This window comes from Protopterus annectens, chromosome 9.part0 (genome assembly GCF_019279795.1).
Source record: "Protopterus annectens isolate FY-2018-M chromosome 9.part0, PAN1.0, whole genome shotgun sequence".
Classification (NCBI taxonomy): Eukaryota; Metazoa; Chordata; order Ceratodontiformes; family Protopteridae; genus Protopterus; species Protopterus annectens.
In genome coordinates, this window is record NC_056743.1 from 966,798,370 (window position 1) to 966,820,525 (window position 22,156).

At 41.7% G+C, this 22,156-nt stretch overlaps 2 protein-coding genes across 3 annotated transcripts in view; one reads left to right on the forward strand and one right to left on the reverse strand.

Moving 5' to 3' along the window:
- The window catches only part of RASEF (RAS and EF-hand domain containing), a 1,118,741-nt gene that overhangs the window by 1,013,847 nt on the left and 82,738 nt on the right, over window positions 1-22,156 (forward strand). The window contains exon 16 of one of the 2 annotated variants that reach the window (XM_044083709.1): window positions 14,012-14,092. In XM_044083709.1, coding sequence (XP_043939644.1) covers window positions 14,012-14,092 — 81 coding nt within the window. Of the gene's footprint in view, window positions 1-14,011; window positions 14,093-22,156 lie in introns of those variants that run through there. The other variant, XM_044083708.1, reaches the window with a different exon arrangement.
- Window positions 1-22,156, reverse strand: part of MCRS1 (microspherule protein 1) — a 1,081,536-nt gene that overhangs the window by 385,960 nt on the left and 673,420 nt on the right. The window lies entirely within an intron of this gene.

Genomic DNA, 22,156 nt, shown 5'->3' on the forward strand with positions numbered 1-22,156 from the left:
GAAAATCTGACCAGCTATTTATATATTTTTCAGATTCAAAGAAAGGTACTTCAGTCTCTAAAGTGACACTATCAAAATGGCTTTCAGATTGTATAACCATTATCTATAAATCTCAAAATGGAGATCTTCCCCATAGAGTTAAAGCCCACTCTGCAAGAGCCATAGCAACCTCTTCAACCTCTTCCACCTTTCTGGCTAGATTACAAATTGATACCATTTGTGCTGCAGCAACATGGACAAGACCACATACCTTTTATCACTCATTACAAAGTCGATTTGGCCTCCTTTGGTTCCACGATTCTGAAGAATATTCTCCCTTGAGCCACCCAAGAAAGATGGTGCTAAGGACGCTGTCCCATCCTGGTAAGAATGAAGGTGGAATAGGACAACAAAACATAAAGAAGTTATGTACTTGTCATAATGTTCCACGTGTTTTGACTATATTTGCCTTCATTGTTACATCCCACCTTCCTTCCCCTGACTGTTTTTACTCCTGGAAGACCGAGTTGGTACAATTGGATATCATTGTTCTCTGGCCTTCTTCATTGCAGTCCGAATTGTTAAACTGCCTTTATCTTTATTGCTCTTATTATACACTTTCCTGTATAGTGGACACTGTTACAGTATCCCTTTTCTTCATTCCTTCTTACAATTATTAGAGACCATTTTAAATCAGTCATCAAGCTCAATCTGAGGTAAATCAGCTAGTTGGGGAGGAGTCGGAGCTTTTGGATGAAATACTCTGGTGTAAGGTGCCAAGGTCAAATCATACCCGATCTTACATCCCAACTGTTGAACCATATGAAAATAAGACCACACAGATCTGCAGTTTATGGTAAGTACATAACTTTTATTTTTACCTTATGAAGTGTTAGATGTTCATTTGTAAGGTGTTAAAGCGCAAACTAATTACTATAACCATTGATTAAATTCATACATAATGTTAATTAAATACCATTTCTCTTTCAAATTATTATACCATAAAATATAATACAAATATGTAGCCATCTGAACATGCCCTTTGAATTATTGTTTCCATACACATGTTGTTCAAGATTTCATGTGCACTGCATGTTCATTCCTTGATAAAATTAGGAGGATGTATGAAGGAATGGAGACTGGAGGCAAGAATTAGAGTGGGAAGGTTCCTCTCTGATGAATTACCTTTGAGCAGAGGAACCAGGCAAGGTTGTCCTCTTTCCACTTTATTTGCATCACATTTAAAGCTTTTGGCAAAGAAAATAAGGACATCAGAAATTCAGGGATAAAACTGGTATGGTAATCAAGAAAAATTGGTTTTGTTTATATTGTATATTATCACAAGATCTGTTTTAGTTGTGTTCATAACCTCAAAAGTGCAAAGTAGCAGTGCACTGAGTTGATGCTACCTACACTGAAGCTGATGATAAAGCCAACCTACTGGCTGATAATTTAGCTCTAATTTTACCCGTCTCTCCCCTTCATCTGTCCCTTTAGTAGTACTTGAAACTGGCTCCCCTTCAGCTGGCACATAAAACCTGTTCCTAAAAGTGCTATCAAAAACTAAAAATACTGCATCAATGAATTCTGACAGTATGCCTGGAAACATTTTAAATTGCATGAAACATGATTTAGCCCCCCCCCCCCCCCAACAACACTGTTCATCCTCTGTTCCTTACAGGTTTTGTACCAAGTGAATGGAAAACAGCTGCAGTCATTGCTCTGCATAAGGGAGGAACTTCCACAGACCCAGGCACTTACAGACATATAAGTGATCAGCATTATATGCAAAGCCGTGGAAAGACTTGTGGATCTAACCAATAAGGACATAGAGAACCTTCAACACTGGAGGTATGTCAGTTTGAATTTGTTAAGGTCAGGTCATGCTTACTACACCTGGTGGACTTTTAAGAAAGTTCACAAAAGCAATGGTGAGGGTAGAATGGTGCACATCGCATACCTCAACCTGGTCAAAGCTTTTGACACAACCCCAACTCAGTCATAGTAGAAAAGTGAAATAAACCGGGAATAATCTGTTGTGTCTCCTGATGATTGCTAAATGGTACAGAGATAGGATGCAGACAATCAAAATGGGAAATTTACCTAAAAAAGACCAGCCACTAGTGGAGTCCTCCAGGGTTCTGTCCTTGGACCTCTGCTGTCTGGCATCTACTTTACTGAAGTAAAAGTTAATACCAAATGGCTGTGGCTGACTAAGTTTGCAGATGACTGCAAGTTAGGAGCAGTCACCGAATACCCATATGGCTTAGCCATCCTGCAGGAAGGTTTGTCCCAAATAAATAACTGGTGCCAAAATCATGGACTGAAACTAAATGCCAAAAAATTCAGTATATTGTACCTTTGGGAAGTCATCTACCCTGGGGAACTACCACATTGACAATATGCCCCTAAGCTTTGACCCAGTTGTTTGGAATTTAGGAACTTATGTGGACAGTGACCTAACTTTTGACTAATGTGTCCATTGTTGTAAGAAAATCTTTCAATATTGCACAGCTTGTAAACAAAGGCATTGTATATAGCTTTAGGGATGTCACTGTTCCCCTTTATTCAATCCTCATTAGGCCAATCATAGAGTATAATGTCCCCTTTGGCACATATCTGTCCAGATATATGCAGCCATTGGAATGTCTACAGAGATACCTCAGTAAAAAAAAATACAGGACCTAAACAATGTATTCTACATGGATCAACTCAAAACCCTGTCACTATGCTCATCCTATAGACTGCTATGAGATAACCTGTGTATGCAGGCATCCACTGACCAAATGCTGATGGATTTGCTGCACATCAGGAATTCAAATGGCATCAGAAATACTCAGTATAAGAATCTAAACCTCTACCTCTTCTGCAGTATCAACAGAACTCCTTGGAGGCACAGGTTTATCTCACAAAGGATACCGCTTCTCTGGAACAGGCTCCCCATCATGTAAAACAAAGCCTATCACTATCCATATTCAAGTGCTACTAGGATGTATGGATGGGAAAAATAAGTTACCCTAGGACTACCCCCTACACTACTAATGGGTGGAAGCAGCTCCTAAATGCTACATCCCATGCATGGGTCCCCAAAACGTATCTATGGTAATGACCACAGTTACTTTCACTAAGGGTAATATATAATTATTGACCATGGGGTGGTTGAGACTATCCTAACACCAAACAGGATAGGTTCATTCAAGCACCAAAAGTGAAACTGGCTAAGTTAAAATGTGCAGCAAGGGCAGCTAGCTTAGTACCTGCCTATGAACCTAAAAATATGGTACCTTTTATTAAGCACTTTTGCTGGGAGAACACCGTCTGTTTTTTTTTTCTTCTTTTGGTAGGGATGAGGTCACTATGTGGAATAAACCCTCATTCATGCCTATGGTTGTCTCAGAGTTCATTTTGAATTAAACCATCAATCTCCCTGTTTTTTTATCCAGACCCAAAAAAATAAGGGAGAAAAGATTCTTCATACTTTAGATGTGCATATACAACTCTGGTATTATTTTGATAGGACCAAGTTCTTCAGGAAAGCTTAGCAGTGTTTTATTTACTGTTCTGGGACCAAGAAAGATCAACCACTGTCTAAGCAGAGTATTTCAAGATGGTTGTCCTCCACTGTTGTGTTTTGTTACTCCCACTGTGGCAGAACTATTTCAGGCAGGGTTAAGGCCCATTCCATCAGGCCCTTTGCTTCTTCTTCTTCTGTGGCATACTGGAAAGAGGTGTGGACTGTAGAAGCATTCTAGCAGCACCAATTTGGTCCTCCATCCATACATTTACAGAGCACTATAAACTGGATTTCTTTTCCAGGTCCACATCAGACCTTCTAAGGATCATTCCCCAGGAGCTCCTGAACCCTTATCCTTTCTTCTCCAAGGTAGGGTAAACTTTGACAGTCAACCCCTGGGCTACTGTACCAGTAAGAACGATGAACATTGTACAGTTGAGCAAGTTGCAATTACCTATAACAGTAGATGTTTGAATTATTCACTGCTTCAACAACCATACCTACCCGCCATCCACCGTACTTTACATAGAGTGGGTTATTTTTGCTGCTGCTGCTTTTCCTATTGGTAGTAGTGTTTCTGTTGTGATTTGTTTGATTCGGAGTGAATTTCCCTTTTTACACTTAGGGGCAAGGAAGTCCTGAAGAGCATTTTCTGAAGATCTTCTTTCATAGTCCTTCCAAAAGAGATTAGCCTGTAGGCAGCTAGAATGACTGGGGGTGAGGGGGGGGTAGAGCTTTGGGAAGCTGTATGGTTGCTATATTCTTGGCAGGATACAACCCATAGGCTACTAGATCTGTGAAGAATTTGAGCATCTACTGTTATGGGAAAGAGCAACCTACGCAACCATACTTTCTGTTTCAGAAGTAGATTGTGAATTTCAGCCTAATTTATTGTGTATTGACCAGGTTCCTAATTGTGCATACTACTGTACTTTTAGAAGAAATCAATATTATTCTATTGTAAGTGGTTGTCTGAGTGGTGGAAGTTCAGACTGTAGGGGTGACAGAAAAGATGTCCTTCAAGAATGCAACTGCAGTCATAACATATGGGTTGTCCTGCCTCAGGCAGCCCTCGGTCGGCCGGATTCCAAAGTCTGGGTCCGACGTCGGCTGATGTCGCATTTCTCTCCGACGTCAGAGCGGCTGGAGTACATAAGCATCAGCCGACGCCATTTTCTTCAGTCTTTCTTGCCGCGCGGTGCCCGAAGCAGAAGCAGTTCGCAAGTGCCGGTCGGTCAGCTCCTGTATTCTTCGAATCCGAAGTCATCAAAAAAGCTAAGTACCCCGTTGGGGACCTTTCTTGCCTCAGCCGATGTCAGAAATTACTGAAAAAGTTAACAATTGTCTGTCTTGTGGTAAACAAATACCTCATAAGGATTTCCACTCTTACTGTCTTCCTTGCCTTGGCCCAGACCACGACGTCTCGGCCTGTGTCGCCTGTGCTCGCTTCAATAAGCGCACTCTTAGGCGCCGGGCGGAGTTCGCTGAAGACTTTTTCGGCGATAAATTTGCTTATACAATGCCATCGGAACTTCCGACATCGCAGACTCCTAAGAAACGAAAAGACCGGGACCGACATCCTCGGCCCGCGTCTTCCATCGACTCCACGCCAAAACCTACCGCGAGTGCTCCGGTTCCCCCTGAGACGGTTATTTCACCGCTCCGAACCGAAGACACCGCTTTACCGACACCTCCGATACCGGAGGCCACACCGACGCCAGTTATAGATTTTCCTCCGGATACTGAAACCGAGGAAATGCCCGAGACCATTGCTGTAGATAAGGTCACTCCTGCACGTGGAGCTGCTAGGCCTCCTATGGCCATGTCTATTAAGGCCTACACACGTGCTAAGGCAGCCAGCAAGACCAAGCACCTTACTGTTAAGGCCTTACCTCAGCCTACTCCTGAAACACAAATCATGACTATGGCCGCAGACTTAATTTCCATGATTAGAGGTTCACAGGCCCATCCTGAGAGAGGATCCCAGCCTCCTCCTGATAAGAGGCCCCGGGTTGAACCCTCTGACCCTATCCCTTCAGATGAAGATTCTGAGGACTCCGTTCACTTCGATGGCCAGGAAGAGCCCTTCCAGACCTATGAGGACTCGGATGCAGAGGATTCCATCCCCTCGGCCTCCCCTCCTGAGGATATTTTTTTGGGGGAAGTTCTGCATACCATGAGAGAACATTTTAAGTGGCAAGGCCAGGAATATTCTGATTCCAGAAAGCGCCTTCGAACCTTCCTTAAAAAGCCCCAACACAGGCCCCTGGCTATACCTCCTGTGCTTGATGTTTTGGATGACCTATACTCTGACTCCAGTGTTACCCCGGATACTCTTCCTCCTGCCCCAGCCAAGCCAGACAGATATTATAGTGTCCCAGAAACACATTCTCATTTCTTTAGGGCCCATGCTGTTGAAGTCCATCGAGGAAAAAGCAAAATCAGTTCAGACGGTCAAAGATTTCCTCCAGGTTCAGCCACCCAGATTCAGCAGGAATTGGCCTTCTAAAAACTGGTCCTTTCCTAATCCTGAAAGATTTCAAAGGGGTAAAAACAGGCGTGGCAGAGGAAGAGGACAATACAGAGGTTCTTACAGGGGATGACAGTGGCAACCAGCAAACCAAAGAAGTGACACAGGGGTCTCCCCTGCCCCACAGGGACAATCTCAATGACTTTCCTCTACTTCCGCTGACCAAGGAGCAAATAGAAGCTCCCTTGGGTGGAAAATTATCTCTGTTTTCAGACAATTGGCACAGATTGACAAAGGACAAATGGATTTTGGACATTATAGACCAAGGTTACAGGTTCCACTTTCATACCTTACCAAGAAAACAAGGCATGCCAAACCTACCACAAAACCAGAGGGCAGAGGCTATCAAGCAAATTTCTCTGCTTGCTCAGATCAAAGCAATAGAAAGAGTTCCACAACAAGAACAAGGCCAGGGGTTTTACTCAAGACTGTTCCTTGTTCCAAGAAAAGAAACTCAATGGAGACCAATACTGGATTTGTCCGCATTAAACACTTTTCTCATAGTACCAAAGTTCAAAATGCTGACTCTACAGCAACTCCTTCCCATGCTGGGCAAGGGGTCTTGGCTGATTACTCTGGACCTCAAGGAGGCATACCTGCATGTCCCTATCAGACACAGCTGCAGAAGATACCTCAGATTTCTTGCAGGGCCAGAGCATTATCAATTCTCAGCATTGCCATTTGGCTTATCTACTGCGCCCAGAGTATTTACAAAATGCCTGGCTTCAGTAATTGCTCATTGCAGGCTCCAGAGGTTCCAAATTTACCCATACCTGGACGACTGCCTCATACAAGCGGACGACAAATTGATTTTGACAAAAAACTTGAACTATGTCATACGATTGCTACAGGCTCTGGGATACACAGTCAACTTCCAAAAGTCAAGACTTCAGCCATCCCAGCAAATAACCTTCTTAGGAGCCAATCTAGACACAGCCTGTCAAATGGCTTACCTGACAGAAGACAAGCAAGAGAAGTTAACTCATTATTTCAAAGGTTTGGCAAAACTCACCCAGATGACTGCAAGGGGATTCCTACAGGCCCTGGGTTACATGGCATCCTGCATTCTCCTGGTTCCATTAGCAAGACTACACATGAGAAAGCTTCAGTGGTATCTAAAAAGCCTATGGTCTCAGCACAGCAACAACCTAGAGACAATCATACCGCTCATTCCATGCCTACAAAAGGAATTCCTATGGTGGGCCTCGGTAAGCCAGGCAAACACAGGTATGTCATTCAGAAAACCTCAGATAACACAGACCATGACCTCAGATGCCTCAGACCTTGGATGGGGGGCGCACATGGAGGGCAGATGTATACAAGGACAATGGTCTCCAAAGAAAACACATCTGCATATAAACCAAAAGGAAATGCTGGCAGTAATGCATGCCATCAAGGCCTTTCGACAACAACTTCAGCAAGGCCATCTACTGATACGGACAGACAACACCACTGTGATGTGGTACATAAACAAGCAAGGGGGCACCCATTCCTACCCCCTTTGCAAACTGACAATGAATCTTTGGGAAAAATCACTGAGCCTAAACATACAGTTGCAATCCCAGTTTGTTCCAGGCAAAGACAATGTGCTGGCGGACAGCCTAAGCAGGAATTTCATAGATCCACACGAGTGGAGGTTACATCCGAAAATCTTCACACAACTCACCTCGACATGGGGCAGGCCAGAAGTAGACCTATTTGCCTCCCACCTCAACCATCATCTACAAAAATTCTGTTCAAGGACATAAGCTTGGAAAATAGATGCTCTTTCATTCAACTGGAACTTTCTAAAAATCTATGCATTCCCACCTCTGCCACTGATGACCACAGTATTACTAAAGATCAAAGCAGAGAGGCCCAAGGGGATCCTAATAGCTCCAGACTGGCCAAGACAACACTGGTACCCACTACTATGGAGCATATGTCACAACAAAAAGTGGGCCCTTCCACAATGGCCCCTACTTTTGACTCAACACAACTTCAAAACAGTGCATCCAAACCTTCAGACACTGCAGCTAACAGCCTGGGAGATCCCATGAATAACCTCAATCTATCTCTCTCCAAGGAAGTTCAGCGGATATTAACAGAAGCTCGAAGACCATCCACCAGAAAGGTTTACTTAGCAAAATGGAAGAGATTCAGCATTTGGAATACCAGCAAGAGACATGATGCATCATTATTGAATATCCCACTCATCCTGGAATACTTGGCAGATATGCTACAGAATGAACTCTCATATTCTTCCATAAAGATACATGCTTCAGCTATCTCAGCTAGATATAACACTGATCCGCCTGTGTTTTCACATCCTTTGTTAAGGCAATTCCTCAGGGGAATCAAGAACATTAAGCCACCAAGAAAGGCTCCAGTGCCAGCTTCGGACCTCAACTTTGTCCTAGAAAAACTGACTCTACCTCCCTTTGAGCCAGCAGCTTCAGTGGACTTACAATTTTTATCATGGAAGACAGCTTTCCTGTTGGCAATTACCTCAGCAAGAAGGGTTTCGATACTACAGGCCCTAATGGCAACACCACCGCTCATAATCTTTCACAGAGACAGGGTCTCCTTAAGAACCAACCCTACTTTTATGCCAAAGGTGGTATCTAGGGTTTCTTTAAATCAGGCTATTCACCTGCCTACTTTCTTCCCCAATCCTGAGAGCAAAGGGGAAAGACTGTTGCATACCTTGGACATTCACAGACAACTTCGCTACTACCTGGACAGAACCAAGACCAGTAGGAAGTCTGATCAGCTTTTGTAGCTTACGCCCTGGAGTACAAGGAAAAGCAATTTCCAAACAGACTATTTCAAAATGGATTGGATATTGCATCAGATTTTGTTATTCCTTCCATGGGAAGAATGTTCCAGCCAATGTCAGACCACACTCCACCAGAGCTACAGCCACCTCTACAGCATTCTTAAGAGGGGTGCCTACAAAAGACATTCTAGAAGCTGCTACATGGAGCTCCATGCATACATTCTCCAAACACTACAATCTCCCTTTATATTCCAGATCCAGAGCAGGCTTTGCTTCGGCAGTCCTGCAGGGTTTGATTGCTACACCATCTCTTTCCTAGAGCATTCCTCCTCCCCCAGCTAAGCTATGGTATTCAACCCATATGTTATGACTGCAGTTGCATTCTTGAAGGACATAGTACAGTTTTGTACCTACCATAAATATAGATGCCCAATAGATATGCAACTGCAGTCGGATTTTCCCTCCCTCCATACCCCTCTATGCCTTGGGTCCACTCCTATCCCTGTTTCTCTTAGCTGGGGATATATGTTATGGTGTATCTGTTTATTGCTTACTTATTTGTCTGGAATCCTGTTTTTGTCTTCCAATTTGATTACAGCCTTCCTTGGAGGGCACCTGGCATCTGGGGCAAGAAACACTGAAGAAAATGGCGTCGGCTGATGCTTATGTACTCCAGCCGCTCTGACGTCGGAGAGAAATGCGACATCAGCCGACGTTGGACCCAGACTTTGGAATCCGGCCGACCGAGGGCTGCCTGAGGCAGGACAAACCCATATGTTATGACTGCAGTTGCATATCTATCGGACATCTACATTTATGGTAGGTACAAAACTGTACTTTATCTGATTTGGCTGCCATACTGACAGTGTCTGAATCGGTGAATTCTGGAAACACCAGAAAACCCCAAAGCATAACCTCATGACATCAAACTGGATGAGTCAAAGTGTTTGAAAAACAAACTTGCTGAAACTGTGTACCATTACTTTCAAAACATTCATTGCATGGGGATTCTTCACATACCATATCCCCTTCATTAACTCTATGGTTCTGCAACTTCGTGGAAAAGTGAAACACCATGTAAAGGAGAAAAAGCATATCACATAGCTGAGATCTTGCAGTAGATGCAATATTTGCAAAATCATTGTGGGACTAGAACATTTTTTGGAGTTGGGATTAGGGAAGTTGTGTTCCTATAGTTACGTAATCACTTAAAGAGTTCTTACTTGTGACCAAGTTAACTCACATTGATAGGCATTGAATAGTGAGCATTGTGTAATATGTATGTAGATTGTCAGTATAAACGCTGATAAATTCTGACAGAAAATTAAGATAGCTGAGAATTACATTTGTTTTGTCTTTTGAAGTTTTTGTGATTGTATGGTCGAACAGTAAAAGTTGCAGTCATTAAATAATGTCACACATTAAAGTTGTAAATGGCTTATTCTGAAAATATATATTAATGTAACTAATCTATTCTATAAATTTACTCTCTGAAAAATGCCACTATTTTACAAGTATCTCTGATCTGGAGCCTTGGTCCCAGAATGCATTTTGACTCTATCTATGATTCTTGTGGTAAGTGTGAGAGATGCACAGATGTGTGGCAAGGCAAAATTCATGTGTGCTGCTTATGCCAAAGTGTCCTGTGAGCTGTAATTCATAGCCTGAGAGCTAATGATGGACTGTTTTTGTTGAATAGCCATACACTTAATTAGGAATGTTCTGTAGTGATTCCTTCCATCATGGGTTTAACCAGACATTCTCCGTGTAAACCATGGTGTGCAGATTTGTTTTTGAGGAGGCCTAATTTTGCCCAGCATAGAAAAACTAAGTATCAAACTTTCAAACACACAAATGAATTTTTAGATGCCATGCTTCCTTCTCAAGTTGTACAGCCAGAGGTCTACCAGTGTTTAATGAAGTACATCTTAACTTTTAGAAAATCATGATGCTGACCTATTTGTAACTGTTTTGTAGAGTAGTATATTATTTAAATGTAAGCCACCTACCAGGCACCTGTGAAGAGTGCTTTATGCATGTAGAGATTTTCTTATGCAGGGACCCAGACACTGTACTCCCTGGTAACTGCATTGTGGTGTCATGCCTTTACGTTATATCTACAGTGGGTTGTGAGCTTGCTGTATTGTTAACAAAAGAATACATTTATCATTCAGGAGAACATTTGGTTACTTGGAGTGCCTAGTAATGCACGTTGTAGGGGAGTGTACAGTGAGCACACAGAATTTATGTTAACAAATGTATTGGAATGTGTTAACGTACAAAAAGTGTGAGAAAGCACCGTTCTCCGTCATACTGTTTCTTGTTGTGAACATATAGGACTGAGGGTTGTATATGGAATGGAGTTGGAGTGCATTTAACTGAGTGTGAAATCTTTATCTTGTATCTTGTATGTACTTAGTTTCATAGTTTCATAGTTTAGTACTAGGCTATCTGCCCTAAGGCATTTGTAAGCCTAGCCATAGTGATGTGGCTTTCGCCACCCGATGAAATGATACAAAAAATGCATAGAATAGATTTAGAATACTGTGCCTCTGACTAGTAGTGACACAGTGAAGGTGGTCCCCTTATATAATAGAATTAGTTTACTGTGCCCCTATCTAGTAGTGACACAGATGTGACCCCTGGGGTAAACTTACGATCTCCCATCCACTCATCAAGATTTCTCTTGAAGAGAGTCAGTGAGGGGCTCTGCCTAACATGAACTGGGATCTTGTTCCAGAGCATTGGAAGCCTCTGGGTTATGAATCTATCCCTCCAGCATGTCCTATTCATACTTGTGCCGAGGTTTAAGTCTTTAGCTCTCGTGGTTCTGATGGATTTGATTTTTTGAGGTGGAGCATGTCCAGCAGTTCCTGATTGGACATGGCCTTGTACGTTAGGCAGAGATCACCTCTGAGCAGGCGGTATGCTACTGAATAGAGCTGGAATTTCTTTAGTCTAGCAAAATAAGACCTATATGTTGGAGACCCTTGATCCTTTTGGTGAGGTACTTTTGTGGTCTCTCCAGCTGTTGCAAATGCCGGGTGAGGTACATACCAAATGGGGCATTGTACTCAATCATGGGTCTGATGAGGGAGGAGTATAGGGGTACAATGATATCCTTGGATCTGGATGTGAATCCCTTCATAATAAGGTGTGCAAGGTAGAATGTTTTTCTAACCACTTTGGCAACGTGGGTGTCAAATGAGTGGTCGCTGTCGACTTGGGTCCCTAGGTCTCTGATTACTTTTTCTGTACTCAGTGGGTTGCTGTCTATGTGATAATTTGTGGGTACTTTGTTTTTCCCAAAGGGGATGACTATACATTTTTTGGCATTTAGTTTAAGGCCATGACTCCGGCACCAGTTGTCCGTTTCTGTGAGGCCTTTTTGTAGGATGTATGTGTCCGCTGGTGTATCGACTATGGCGCCTAGTTTGCAGTCATCTGCAAACTTTGTCAGCCACAACCCTCCCAAGTTTGCTTTAACATCTGAGAAATAAATGCCGAACAAGAGGGGGTCCCAAGACAGATCCCTGTGGGACACCACTTGTGACTGGCTTTGAGTCTGACATTGCTCCAGCGATTTTAACTTTATGGGTTCTGTCCTTTAGCCAGTTTGCAACCCATCTAGTGACATAAGGGTTTACGTTTAAGCTGTTGAGCTTATCTATGATGCCTGAGTGGGGTATTGTGTCGAAGGCCTTAGCCAAGTCCAGGTCGGCTGTATGGACTGCTTTGCCCTCATCAATGGCTCTAGTGACTGTTTTGAAAAAGTCAACAAGGTTCAAAAGGCAGGATCTGCCCTTTACAAAGCCGAACTGGGTGAGGTCAAGTGTCTGTAGGTCCCCAATGTCTCTGTTTATGAGTTCCATAATGATTCTTTCCATAGCTTTGCAGACCAGGCTGGTTAAGCTTATGGGGCGGTAGTTCCCAGGGTCTGTAGAGGTACCCCCTTTGTGGAGTGGGACCACTGTTGCTGTACGCCAGTGTTCAGGTACATAACCTGTAGTAAGGCTAAGGTTAAATAGCATTTTTATGTGCGGGTTTAGCTCCTCTTGGAGTTCACGTAGCACGCAACCTGGGATACCGTCAGGTCCCATTGATGCTGTGTTTTTAGCTTTGTTGAGGGCGGCTCTCACTTGGACATCTGAGATGACAGGGAGATTACTTTCAGCTGGGATAAGTATTTCTTCTTTTGGGGGTGAGGGAGGGGAGAAATTTGCACTGAACCTGTCAGCCAGAATGTTGGCAATATCTGTGGGTTCAGTGTATTTTTTGTTGTTGTGAACTAACTCTGAGCATATCTGAGGGTTTCCGCCCAGGTTTCTAACATAGCTGTAGAAGGCTTTGTGGTTATCTTTAGTGTCCTTAGCGATTTTTCTCTCAAAATTGGCCTTGGATGTTTTTATGAGAGAACGTAGTTTTCTGCTAGTGTTGATCAGAGATGTCTCCCCTTTATGGGATTTTGCTCTGTCGTGCAGTAGCTTCCTTCTTTTGTTATACAATTTGTTAATGGCTGAGGTCCACCAGACAGGATGCTTGCCTTTGGTGGAGAGGAACTTGGATTTATTTGGGATTGCATGATCCATGCATTCTTGGAGATGTCCATAGAAAGCATTTGTGAAGGATTCGGCATTGTGGGATGTGGTATCCACTGGCCCAGTGGGCTTAAAGGATACCATCTCAGTCTTAAGAAGAGTGAAGTCTGCTTTTGAGAAGTTTTTCACTGTGGTCTTTTGTGCTGGGGGTGGAGGTGGGATATGTATATCCATGGTGATTAGTTTGTGGTCAGATCTCACTAGTGAGGGGTATACCTCCGGTGTGGAGCATTTTGTCCCCATTTTTGTGATGATCAGGTCTAGTGTATTATCTCCCCTAGTGGGAGAGGTGACTAGTTGTTCCAGTGCATTTGAATTTATGAATTCCAGGAACCTTTGGGCTAGGGTGTTAGGGCTAGAATAATGTACCCAATCTATGTTTCACTATCTTGTGTAGAGCACTTTGGTTACTCAGCAATTTGAAAATGTCATTGCATTACTAAAGCATGTATGAATTGGTGCTGAATTTGCTATCTTTTTGTAAAACTATTAACCATTCAGAATGTGATGAAGCTATGAGTATTCTTCAATAAAGTATTACTGAGTTTCTCGCTGTATTTAATAGTATGGCTTGCATGTAGCAGATGCCTTAACTTTTTATATGTGATATTTTACTGTAATTTAATTTGCAGACCTATAATGCCTTGTTCTGTGAAACAAGTGCCAAAGAAGGATCAAATGTAGTAGAGGCTGTTCTTCATCTTGCTAGGTAAGTTTCACATTAAAGTTTGAGAGTATATTACGTCATTTTATTTGTAAAGGCATTTGATGTACTATCTTAAATTGGAATAAAATGAAGGGTGATGTATATAACCAAATTTGCAAAGCAAACCTGGAATTCTACAAAACTGAGTGATGTTGACTTTGTATTTCTGGTTTGTTCATAGGTGTGTAGTAGTGATCACAGGGATCTTTTTAAGCCTAGGAATGCATCCCAAGTCTCTGACAATATCTGGCACCCTTGATAGGTGTAAGCAGGGACTTGGGTGATGAAACATTTAAAAGCAGGGGCCTGGGAAGTGAACCATTTACAGGCTGCCTGTGTCCATTAGAGACATAGGTGCTAAACCAGGGATGAATTTCCTGTTCTCCATCCAGTTGTCCACGTTGCACGCTCTGCATGAAAGGGAAGCCTTTTCCATTGAAGGGGTAGTGTCTGGGATACATACATGTCTCTCCAGCAGGTCCTGTTTATATCACAGGCAAGGTTTTAGTCTTTAGAATGAGTAATTCTGGTACTGTTTGTTTTGTGGATATGCAGGAGGTCCATCAGGATGGGGTCCAACAATGCCTTGTATGCCAAGCATAGATCTACCCTCAACAGCCTGTAGAAGACAGAATACAGGGATAGGGCTTTGAGGTGGTCTGCATAGGACATGTTACTTGCACCTTATATTGTTTTAGCGAGGAGTCTCTGAGGACATTCTAATTGTTGGATGTGCCTGGGTAGGTACATGCCAAAGGAGGCATTGTGCTCATTGATAGGTCTGATGAATGCTGAACAGAGTGGAACAACAACCTACTTAGGCCTAGATGCCATAATTTTGTTTATATGTTGCACAACATAGAATGATTTCCTCACTACTGTAGACACATGGTAGTCAAAGGTTTAATAATGTCTTTGTGTCCCCAAGTCCCTGACTACTGGATTGACTCGAGGGGTGTGTTGTCAGTATGACCATTATCAGAGGTGGATGATTTCCTGAAGGATACTGTTATGCATTTCTTGGCATTTAGTTTTAGTCCATAGATCTGACATACACTGTCTGTTTCAGCCCTTCCTGGACAACATTAGTGTCTGTGGGGGATTCTATGACTGCTCCTAATTTGAAATCATCTGCATATTTAGTCAGCCAGAGGCCCTTGACATTGGTCTTGACTTCAGAGAAGTAAATGCCAAAAAGGAGTGGTCCCTGGATCGATCATTGAGGGACTCTGCTTATGACTAGCCTCTGTAGAGGTAGACACCGCAGTTCTAACTTCCTGAGCTCTGCCTGTGAGCCAGCTCACTGTCCACCAGGTGATATAAGGGTTTATACGTAACCTATTGATTTTGTTAACAGTGTCCAAGTGAGGTATTGTGTCAAATATCTTGGCCAAGTCAAGGTAGGCAGTGTGAACTGTTTTTCCCTTCTTCCATTGTTTTTGTGACCTTCTCAAAGAAGTCCACCAAGTGAGTAGGCATGACCTGCCCTTGACAAAACCAAAATTGGGTTGGGTCTAGTGTTTGGAGGTTTCCTGTGCCATTATTGGCCATTTCCATGGTAATTCTCTACATGGCTTTGCATATGAGACTAGTGATACTTATGGGTCTGTAGTTTCCAGAGTTTGTTGATGGCACACCTTTGTACAGAGGGACGACTGTTGCTGTTTTCCATTTGTGAGGCATGAAGCCTGTTTAGAATTGCTATTTAACTGTAGCCTTCAGAGGGACAGATAGGTCATGTTTCACACTATTGAGAAGGCATCCTGGGATATTGTCTGGGCCTATTGATGTATTTTTCGACTTCGCGAGAGTGTTGAGAACCTATTCACTAGTGATAATAGGGGGAATTATATTTGATAGTATTTACTGAGGGGAAGTTGAGGTGGAGAAAAGGGTAAAGTTAGAGCTGAGTTTGTCTGCCAGTAGGTTTGCTGTATCTTCTAGCTCATTATAGGTGGCTCCATTTGCAATGTGCCCTGAACGCTATTGTGTATTGCGTTTGAGGTTACAGACATAGCTAAAGAATGCCTTGTGGTTACTACTCATTAGCAGTTTTATTGTATATTATCATCAGGATCCTTTCAGTACTGGATTCTAATTGGGTGTTGTAATTCAGAAATCATTGTTAATGTATTTGTTAAATTGGTTACATCATGTAGCATAGCAGAATAATATCGATGGGACTACTAGGTTTCAGACATTTAAATAAAAAAAAAAAAAAAAAAAATCACATATTTTCTTTTCATGTCACTATGGATTATTTAGACAAAGTTGTAGGAAGACTTGGGGTCAGTGCAGCTCTAGCCTAGCACCTAAACTTGCAGGACACACACTGGCCAGAGGCGTTCTAACATAGCTTAAAGCAGATCATCAGCATCAAGCAAGTAACATATTTGAAATATTAAACAGAACGTGTGGCACAGTGCGAGACCAAACCAGTAACCAAAAACACACTGCGAGAGGAAAAACTGAAGCATCGGACAGCCGATAACAATACACAACTGAATTTTATTGCACAAATGATCCAAGTTTCTTTATTAAACACTTTTTGAATTACCCCTGCATCTCCTCTAAAGTCTGTAATAAAGGCCTGACTATATACTTTTTCTTTTTTAACTGAAGATCCTATCGCACCCAACTCCCTAATTTCTTCATTATTGGAAAATCTTTTATTCAAAATAGGTGCAAATCTAGTTTTTCTCCCTATAATAACCTCCTCTTTAATGTTATTACAAAATTCCAAGGGATAGCCCCTATCCAAAAACATTTTGATCAAGAACTCACTTTCATCAGTAAAATCCTGATCATTTGATGTCATTCTAGAAATTCTGACCAACTGCCCTTTCACTATACTTTTCTTTTGGTGGAGGGGAGTGCCCACTTTTAAAATGTAAACATGAGTTAGGAAATGTTTTCTTTCTAAAAACCTTTGACCTAAAATCATTCTCATATTTGATTAATGTTACATCCAGGTAATTTATTTCGTGAAAGCCAATTTCATGAGTAAATTTTTAAAAAGTAGTTGAATGATTAATGTATTGTAAAAATTCTTCCAATTTGTCTTTACTATCATGCCAAAATATGATTATGTCGCCCAAAAAACGCTTATATAAACTCCAACTCTCCTTGTATATACTATTATAAATAAATTTCTTTTCCCAAGTGCTCAAAACCATATTGGCATAGATTGGGGTGCACATCGCCCCCATAGCAACACCACTGAGTTGATGAAAATATTCCCCCTGAAAAAATAAATAATTGTGTCTTAAAACTAATTCCATTAAATAGACACAAACATATATTTCATCATCATTCAACTCACCAAAATATCTAATTGCCTCCTCAAATCATTCTATTCCTGTGTCATGTGGTATAGATCCAAACAAATCTACTACATCTATAGTAACAAAAATCACCTCACCTTCCTGTGTATTCTCATTAACTTTTTCTAAAAAAATCCCAAGAATCTTTTAAATAAGATGTTCCTTTTAACATTAATTTTTTCAGTTTTACATCTATATATCTAGCTAAGGGGGAAATAACTGAACCTGCCGCTGCTACAATAGGCCTTAAAGAGGGGGGGTCAGTAAGATTCTTGTGTACTTTCGGAATTTCAAAAATAGATGGAATTTTCGGTTTATTGTTGTGTAAAAACTCAAATGTATCTTGTTCAATAAATCCTTCTAAGAATAAATCATATAATGCTGTGTGTATTCTCTTATAACCAATATTGATTTCATTTTTTGAAACGTCAAGTAATATATTGAACATTTTACCCTCATACATGATGGAATTCATAAGCACTATACCGCCCCCCTTATCTGGCTTCATTACTCTCAAATTAATATTCCCCCTTAGCTGATGAAGTAATTCTAATTCCCCTGGTGTGAGGTTTGGTGTAAATCTATTCTTCTTTATTGCCTGTCTCAGTTCATTTTCTACAATATTTTCAAAATTTCTTAATTGTGTATGTATAGGGGGATTCCAAACACTTCTTTTTCTTAACTCTTTGGAATTATCTACTTCTTCTAATGTACCACCGCAAATCAACTCTAAATTGATCTTTCTTAAGAACATCTTCAAATCTATCACCACTCTACTGATGTCACATTTGGTTCTTGGGACAAAATTAAGACCCTTAGAAAATAACTTAAAATAAATATCATTAATATCTAATTCTGTATAATTAAATGTATTAACATTTTCAAATTCAGTACAAGTGCAAATGACACAATTTCTAGTATCAAAATCATTATACATTATTTTCATTTACATTTTCGTTTCCATTTTCATTTTGTTCCTCTATCTCCTCCCCCTCCCACCCCTCCATCCATTCCTTTGAAAGTTCCCTTCTCAATGATTCCTTATTCTTTCCGACCTTCGTAGGGGTGTATAATCTAAAGGGTCAAAGTTATCTTGTTGTACTTCACCATGCCCTTCATCACAAAAGTTCCTACTTCCATATCTACTCCTATTATTTTTTGAATACATTTCATTCATGTAATTAAACATAGTCCTGGGCTTGGGGTATTGTGTATGCTGTTCATATTCAAATGTGTCTCTTAGTATTTTTCTTTTTTTCTTTTCCAAAATTCTAACATATTTTTTATCTATGGCACTTCTTAACTCTAAATATTTCTTTCTTTCTTTTTCAACAGTAAATAAGAGATCATTAGTGATTTTTTCATTTACAACATCAATTTGCTTAATCAGATATTCAATTTCGTCTTCGTTATTTTTAATAATAGCTCTAATGAGCTCAAACCCCCAACTATCAAACATTTTCAGTAACATCTCATGAAACTTTGTACCTTCGTTCACATTATTAGGAAATTTGTGCACTCGTAAACCTTTCGGTACTATTTTAGCTTGAAGACATTCCTTTAAATAGGTGTTGTCTATATTTAAAATTTTAAATTTAAATAACAAATCATTAAGCTTATGTAAATTGTCAGCATATGTACAAACATATTCTTCTTTGTTTTTCATGAAGCTCAACTTTTTGTTTGAGCCAGTCATTTAAAGATAAAACATTATGCAAACAGTCACCTTGTTGTTCTGGCGGCTTGTTGTTACTCCCCTGAACACCAATATGTTCCCTTGAATTCGTTTCACGTTCATTGTTAATAAAAATGTTAGGAAAATTGCCAGCCCCTCCAGGTCCAGTGTTGGTCACATCTGAAGGGCTGGAATTAAAACGGAAACATTGACCTTGTGATCCTTCACCGCTATTTTCTCTGTTCAGACCAAAGGCATTTTGGTTGCTAGGAAGAGAAACATTGATGTTCTGACATATAAGCGAATCACAGAAAGGAGTCAGCAAGGCAACCAACTGACTCAGCTGTCCAATGAGTGCAGGTAGTTCATTTCCCTTAGATGTCGGTGTGTCCATTCGGACCGGGGAAAAGCTCTCCTCTCCCTCCATACAAAACTAGTAAACAGAATGTGAGGCACAGTGCGAGACCAAACCAATAACCAAAAACACATTGCGAGAGGAAAAACTGAAGCACCGGACAGCCAATAACAATACACAACTGAATTTTATTGCACAAATGATCCAAGTATATTTGAAATATTCCTCTTTGTTATTTCAACACCCCTCCCCCACCTCACAAAAACACCCTTCCCCTATCCTGTCATTAAGGTTGTACTACATCCATCAAACTATAGTGCCTGCGCACAGTTGAGAAAAGTGCATTAGAAAACATGGTGCAGACTGTACTGGGATTTGGACTGATTATTCACAGTGAGTTATATTGTTGTACTTTGGGTTCTGCAACTAGAATTTGGGATAGGAAGAGCGTGGGTGTGATGCAGTAGTGGAATCAGCTGGGACACTCTTGTGCTAAATGAAAGAAATGTGTCAGTCTCTTTATCTTGGTGACTTACTGTGGAGATTTGAACATAGATAATAGCTCTTTAGGTTCAACAGAGGAGCTTCCATGTGTTTCTCTGATCTTAAACTGTCTGCAGTTGAACTGTCTAAAGAATGCATTACCACTCTGCACCCTCTCCCACACTCAAATTTAAGTGTACTAACTGCATGGTTGAATGGAGTATGATCTGGGGGCTACCGACGCACTTTCATGTGCAGTGGTGGCGTTATTGCCTCATAGCAAGAGGTTCCCTGGTTCAATTCTCAGCTGGAGTGTCTTCTGTGCGGAGTCTGCATGTCCTCCCTGCGTTCGTGTGGGTTTCCTCCTGGTGCTCTGGTTTCCTCCCACATCGCAAAGACATGCATCTGGAGCATTTTCCCCAGGCCTCCGCTGAATATTGGCTTCATTCCAAGTCAGACTTTCTCGGTAAACAAATGTTAAATAAATAAACTTCACTAAGACCTGCATCCTTATGACACAAGATGTTCTTCGTCTCACATTGCTGCAGTCATAACCTGTGGGTAGTCCGCTGTCCTCGGTCGGCCCGAATACCAAAGAGCTAGGCTGGCGTCGGTCATTGTCGCCTAGAGCTGATGTCAGTACGTAGTAGTACTTAAGCGCATGACCGACGCCATATCCTTAGTCTTTCTTGCCGCGTGGTCCGAAGCAGAAGCAGCGTTTGCAAGTGCCAGTCGGCGTTCTGAAATTTTCATTTATCGAGTTTCAGACCAAAGACCAAGTTGGGCTAAGTACCCCGTTGGGGAAATTTTTATCTTTTCTTGCCTCAGTTATCCGGATGTCAGAAAAAGTCAATAATTGTATTTCTTGTGGGAAACAGATATTTCATAGGGATTATCATTCTTTCTGTATCCCTTGTTTGGGGCCTGAGCACGACGTGGTCGGGTGTCGCTTTTGTGCTAGATTTAATAAGCGCACCATTAAACGAAGATTAGACTGTGCCAGGCTTGTTTTTGGTAAACGGTGTAACTATAACATGCCGTCGGATCCTCCGACGCCTGCTACCGCTAAAAAGCGTAAGGATAAATCTTTAAGGTCTAAACCGGATGAGTCGTCCATTGCGGACGCCGGTTCTACGGAGCCTCCGGTTGAATCTGTGGATCCTGCCGAGGGTTCGACTGAATCCCAGGGGGAACCTTTACTTTTACAGGAGTTGACCTCTCAGGAGTTAGGCCAGGCTGAGGGTGCTTCTCAGGTGTCTGTAGTTCCAGCTTTACAAAAGGTTATTAGGCCTTCTACTTCAGTGGCTAAAGGCCATCTTGTTGGCCCTGGTCATAGTTCTAGCTCTCCAGCCCCTGTTCCTAAAAAGCATATGTTGAAAATGGCAGAGGACTTGATTACTTTGATCAGGGGTTCCATGCCCCCCCAGAGAAGAGGCCTAGGGTGGAGGCAGATTTAGAGTATGGATCATTCCTCTGACTACTCTGAATCCTCAGCTGAAGAAATTCAGGATTTCCCTTCCTATTCAGATTCGGATGCAGAGGACTCCTGTCCGTCTGCTTCTCCTCCAGAGGATTTTTCTTTTTCTGAGACTTTACATTCCATGAGGGAACATTTCAAGTGGGAAGGTCAAGATTTTTCAGATTCTCGGAAAAGGCTTAGGGAATTTTTGTTTCTGCCACAACATAGGCCTTTGGCTATTCCTCCTGTCTTAGATGTTGTCCAGGATGTCTTTTCTGAATCTTCCCTTAATCCTGATTCTTTGCCTCCGGCCCCTGTTAAGCCAGACAGGTATTACAGAGTTCCAGAAGCACATAAGTATTTGTACAAGAGTCCTAGAGCTGATCCGGAAACTATTATTCAAGGTCCGAAGGGTGTTAGGGCTTCTGTGGCTAAGAATCCATTTCCTTTGGATAAGGATTCTAGAGCGTTAGATAGGTGGGGGAAAAAAGTGTACACCTCCTCTACGTTAGCTATGAGGGCTTTGAATTGCCAATTTCATATGCTGAAGTATCAGAATTTTTGTTAGGCCAATTGAAATCTAAGGTGGATGCTTTATCTGAGGGTATAGAGTGTAAGGAGCTCCAGGAGTTGGTTCATGCATCAGATCAAGTTGGCAAACATTCTTTGCAGTGTGGTTTTGATGCTCTTCAGGCTTCATCCAGGGTGGCTGCTACAGGTTCAGTTATTCGTAGACATGCCTGGCTTAAGGATCAAAATTTGTCAGAGCATGTTAA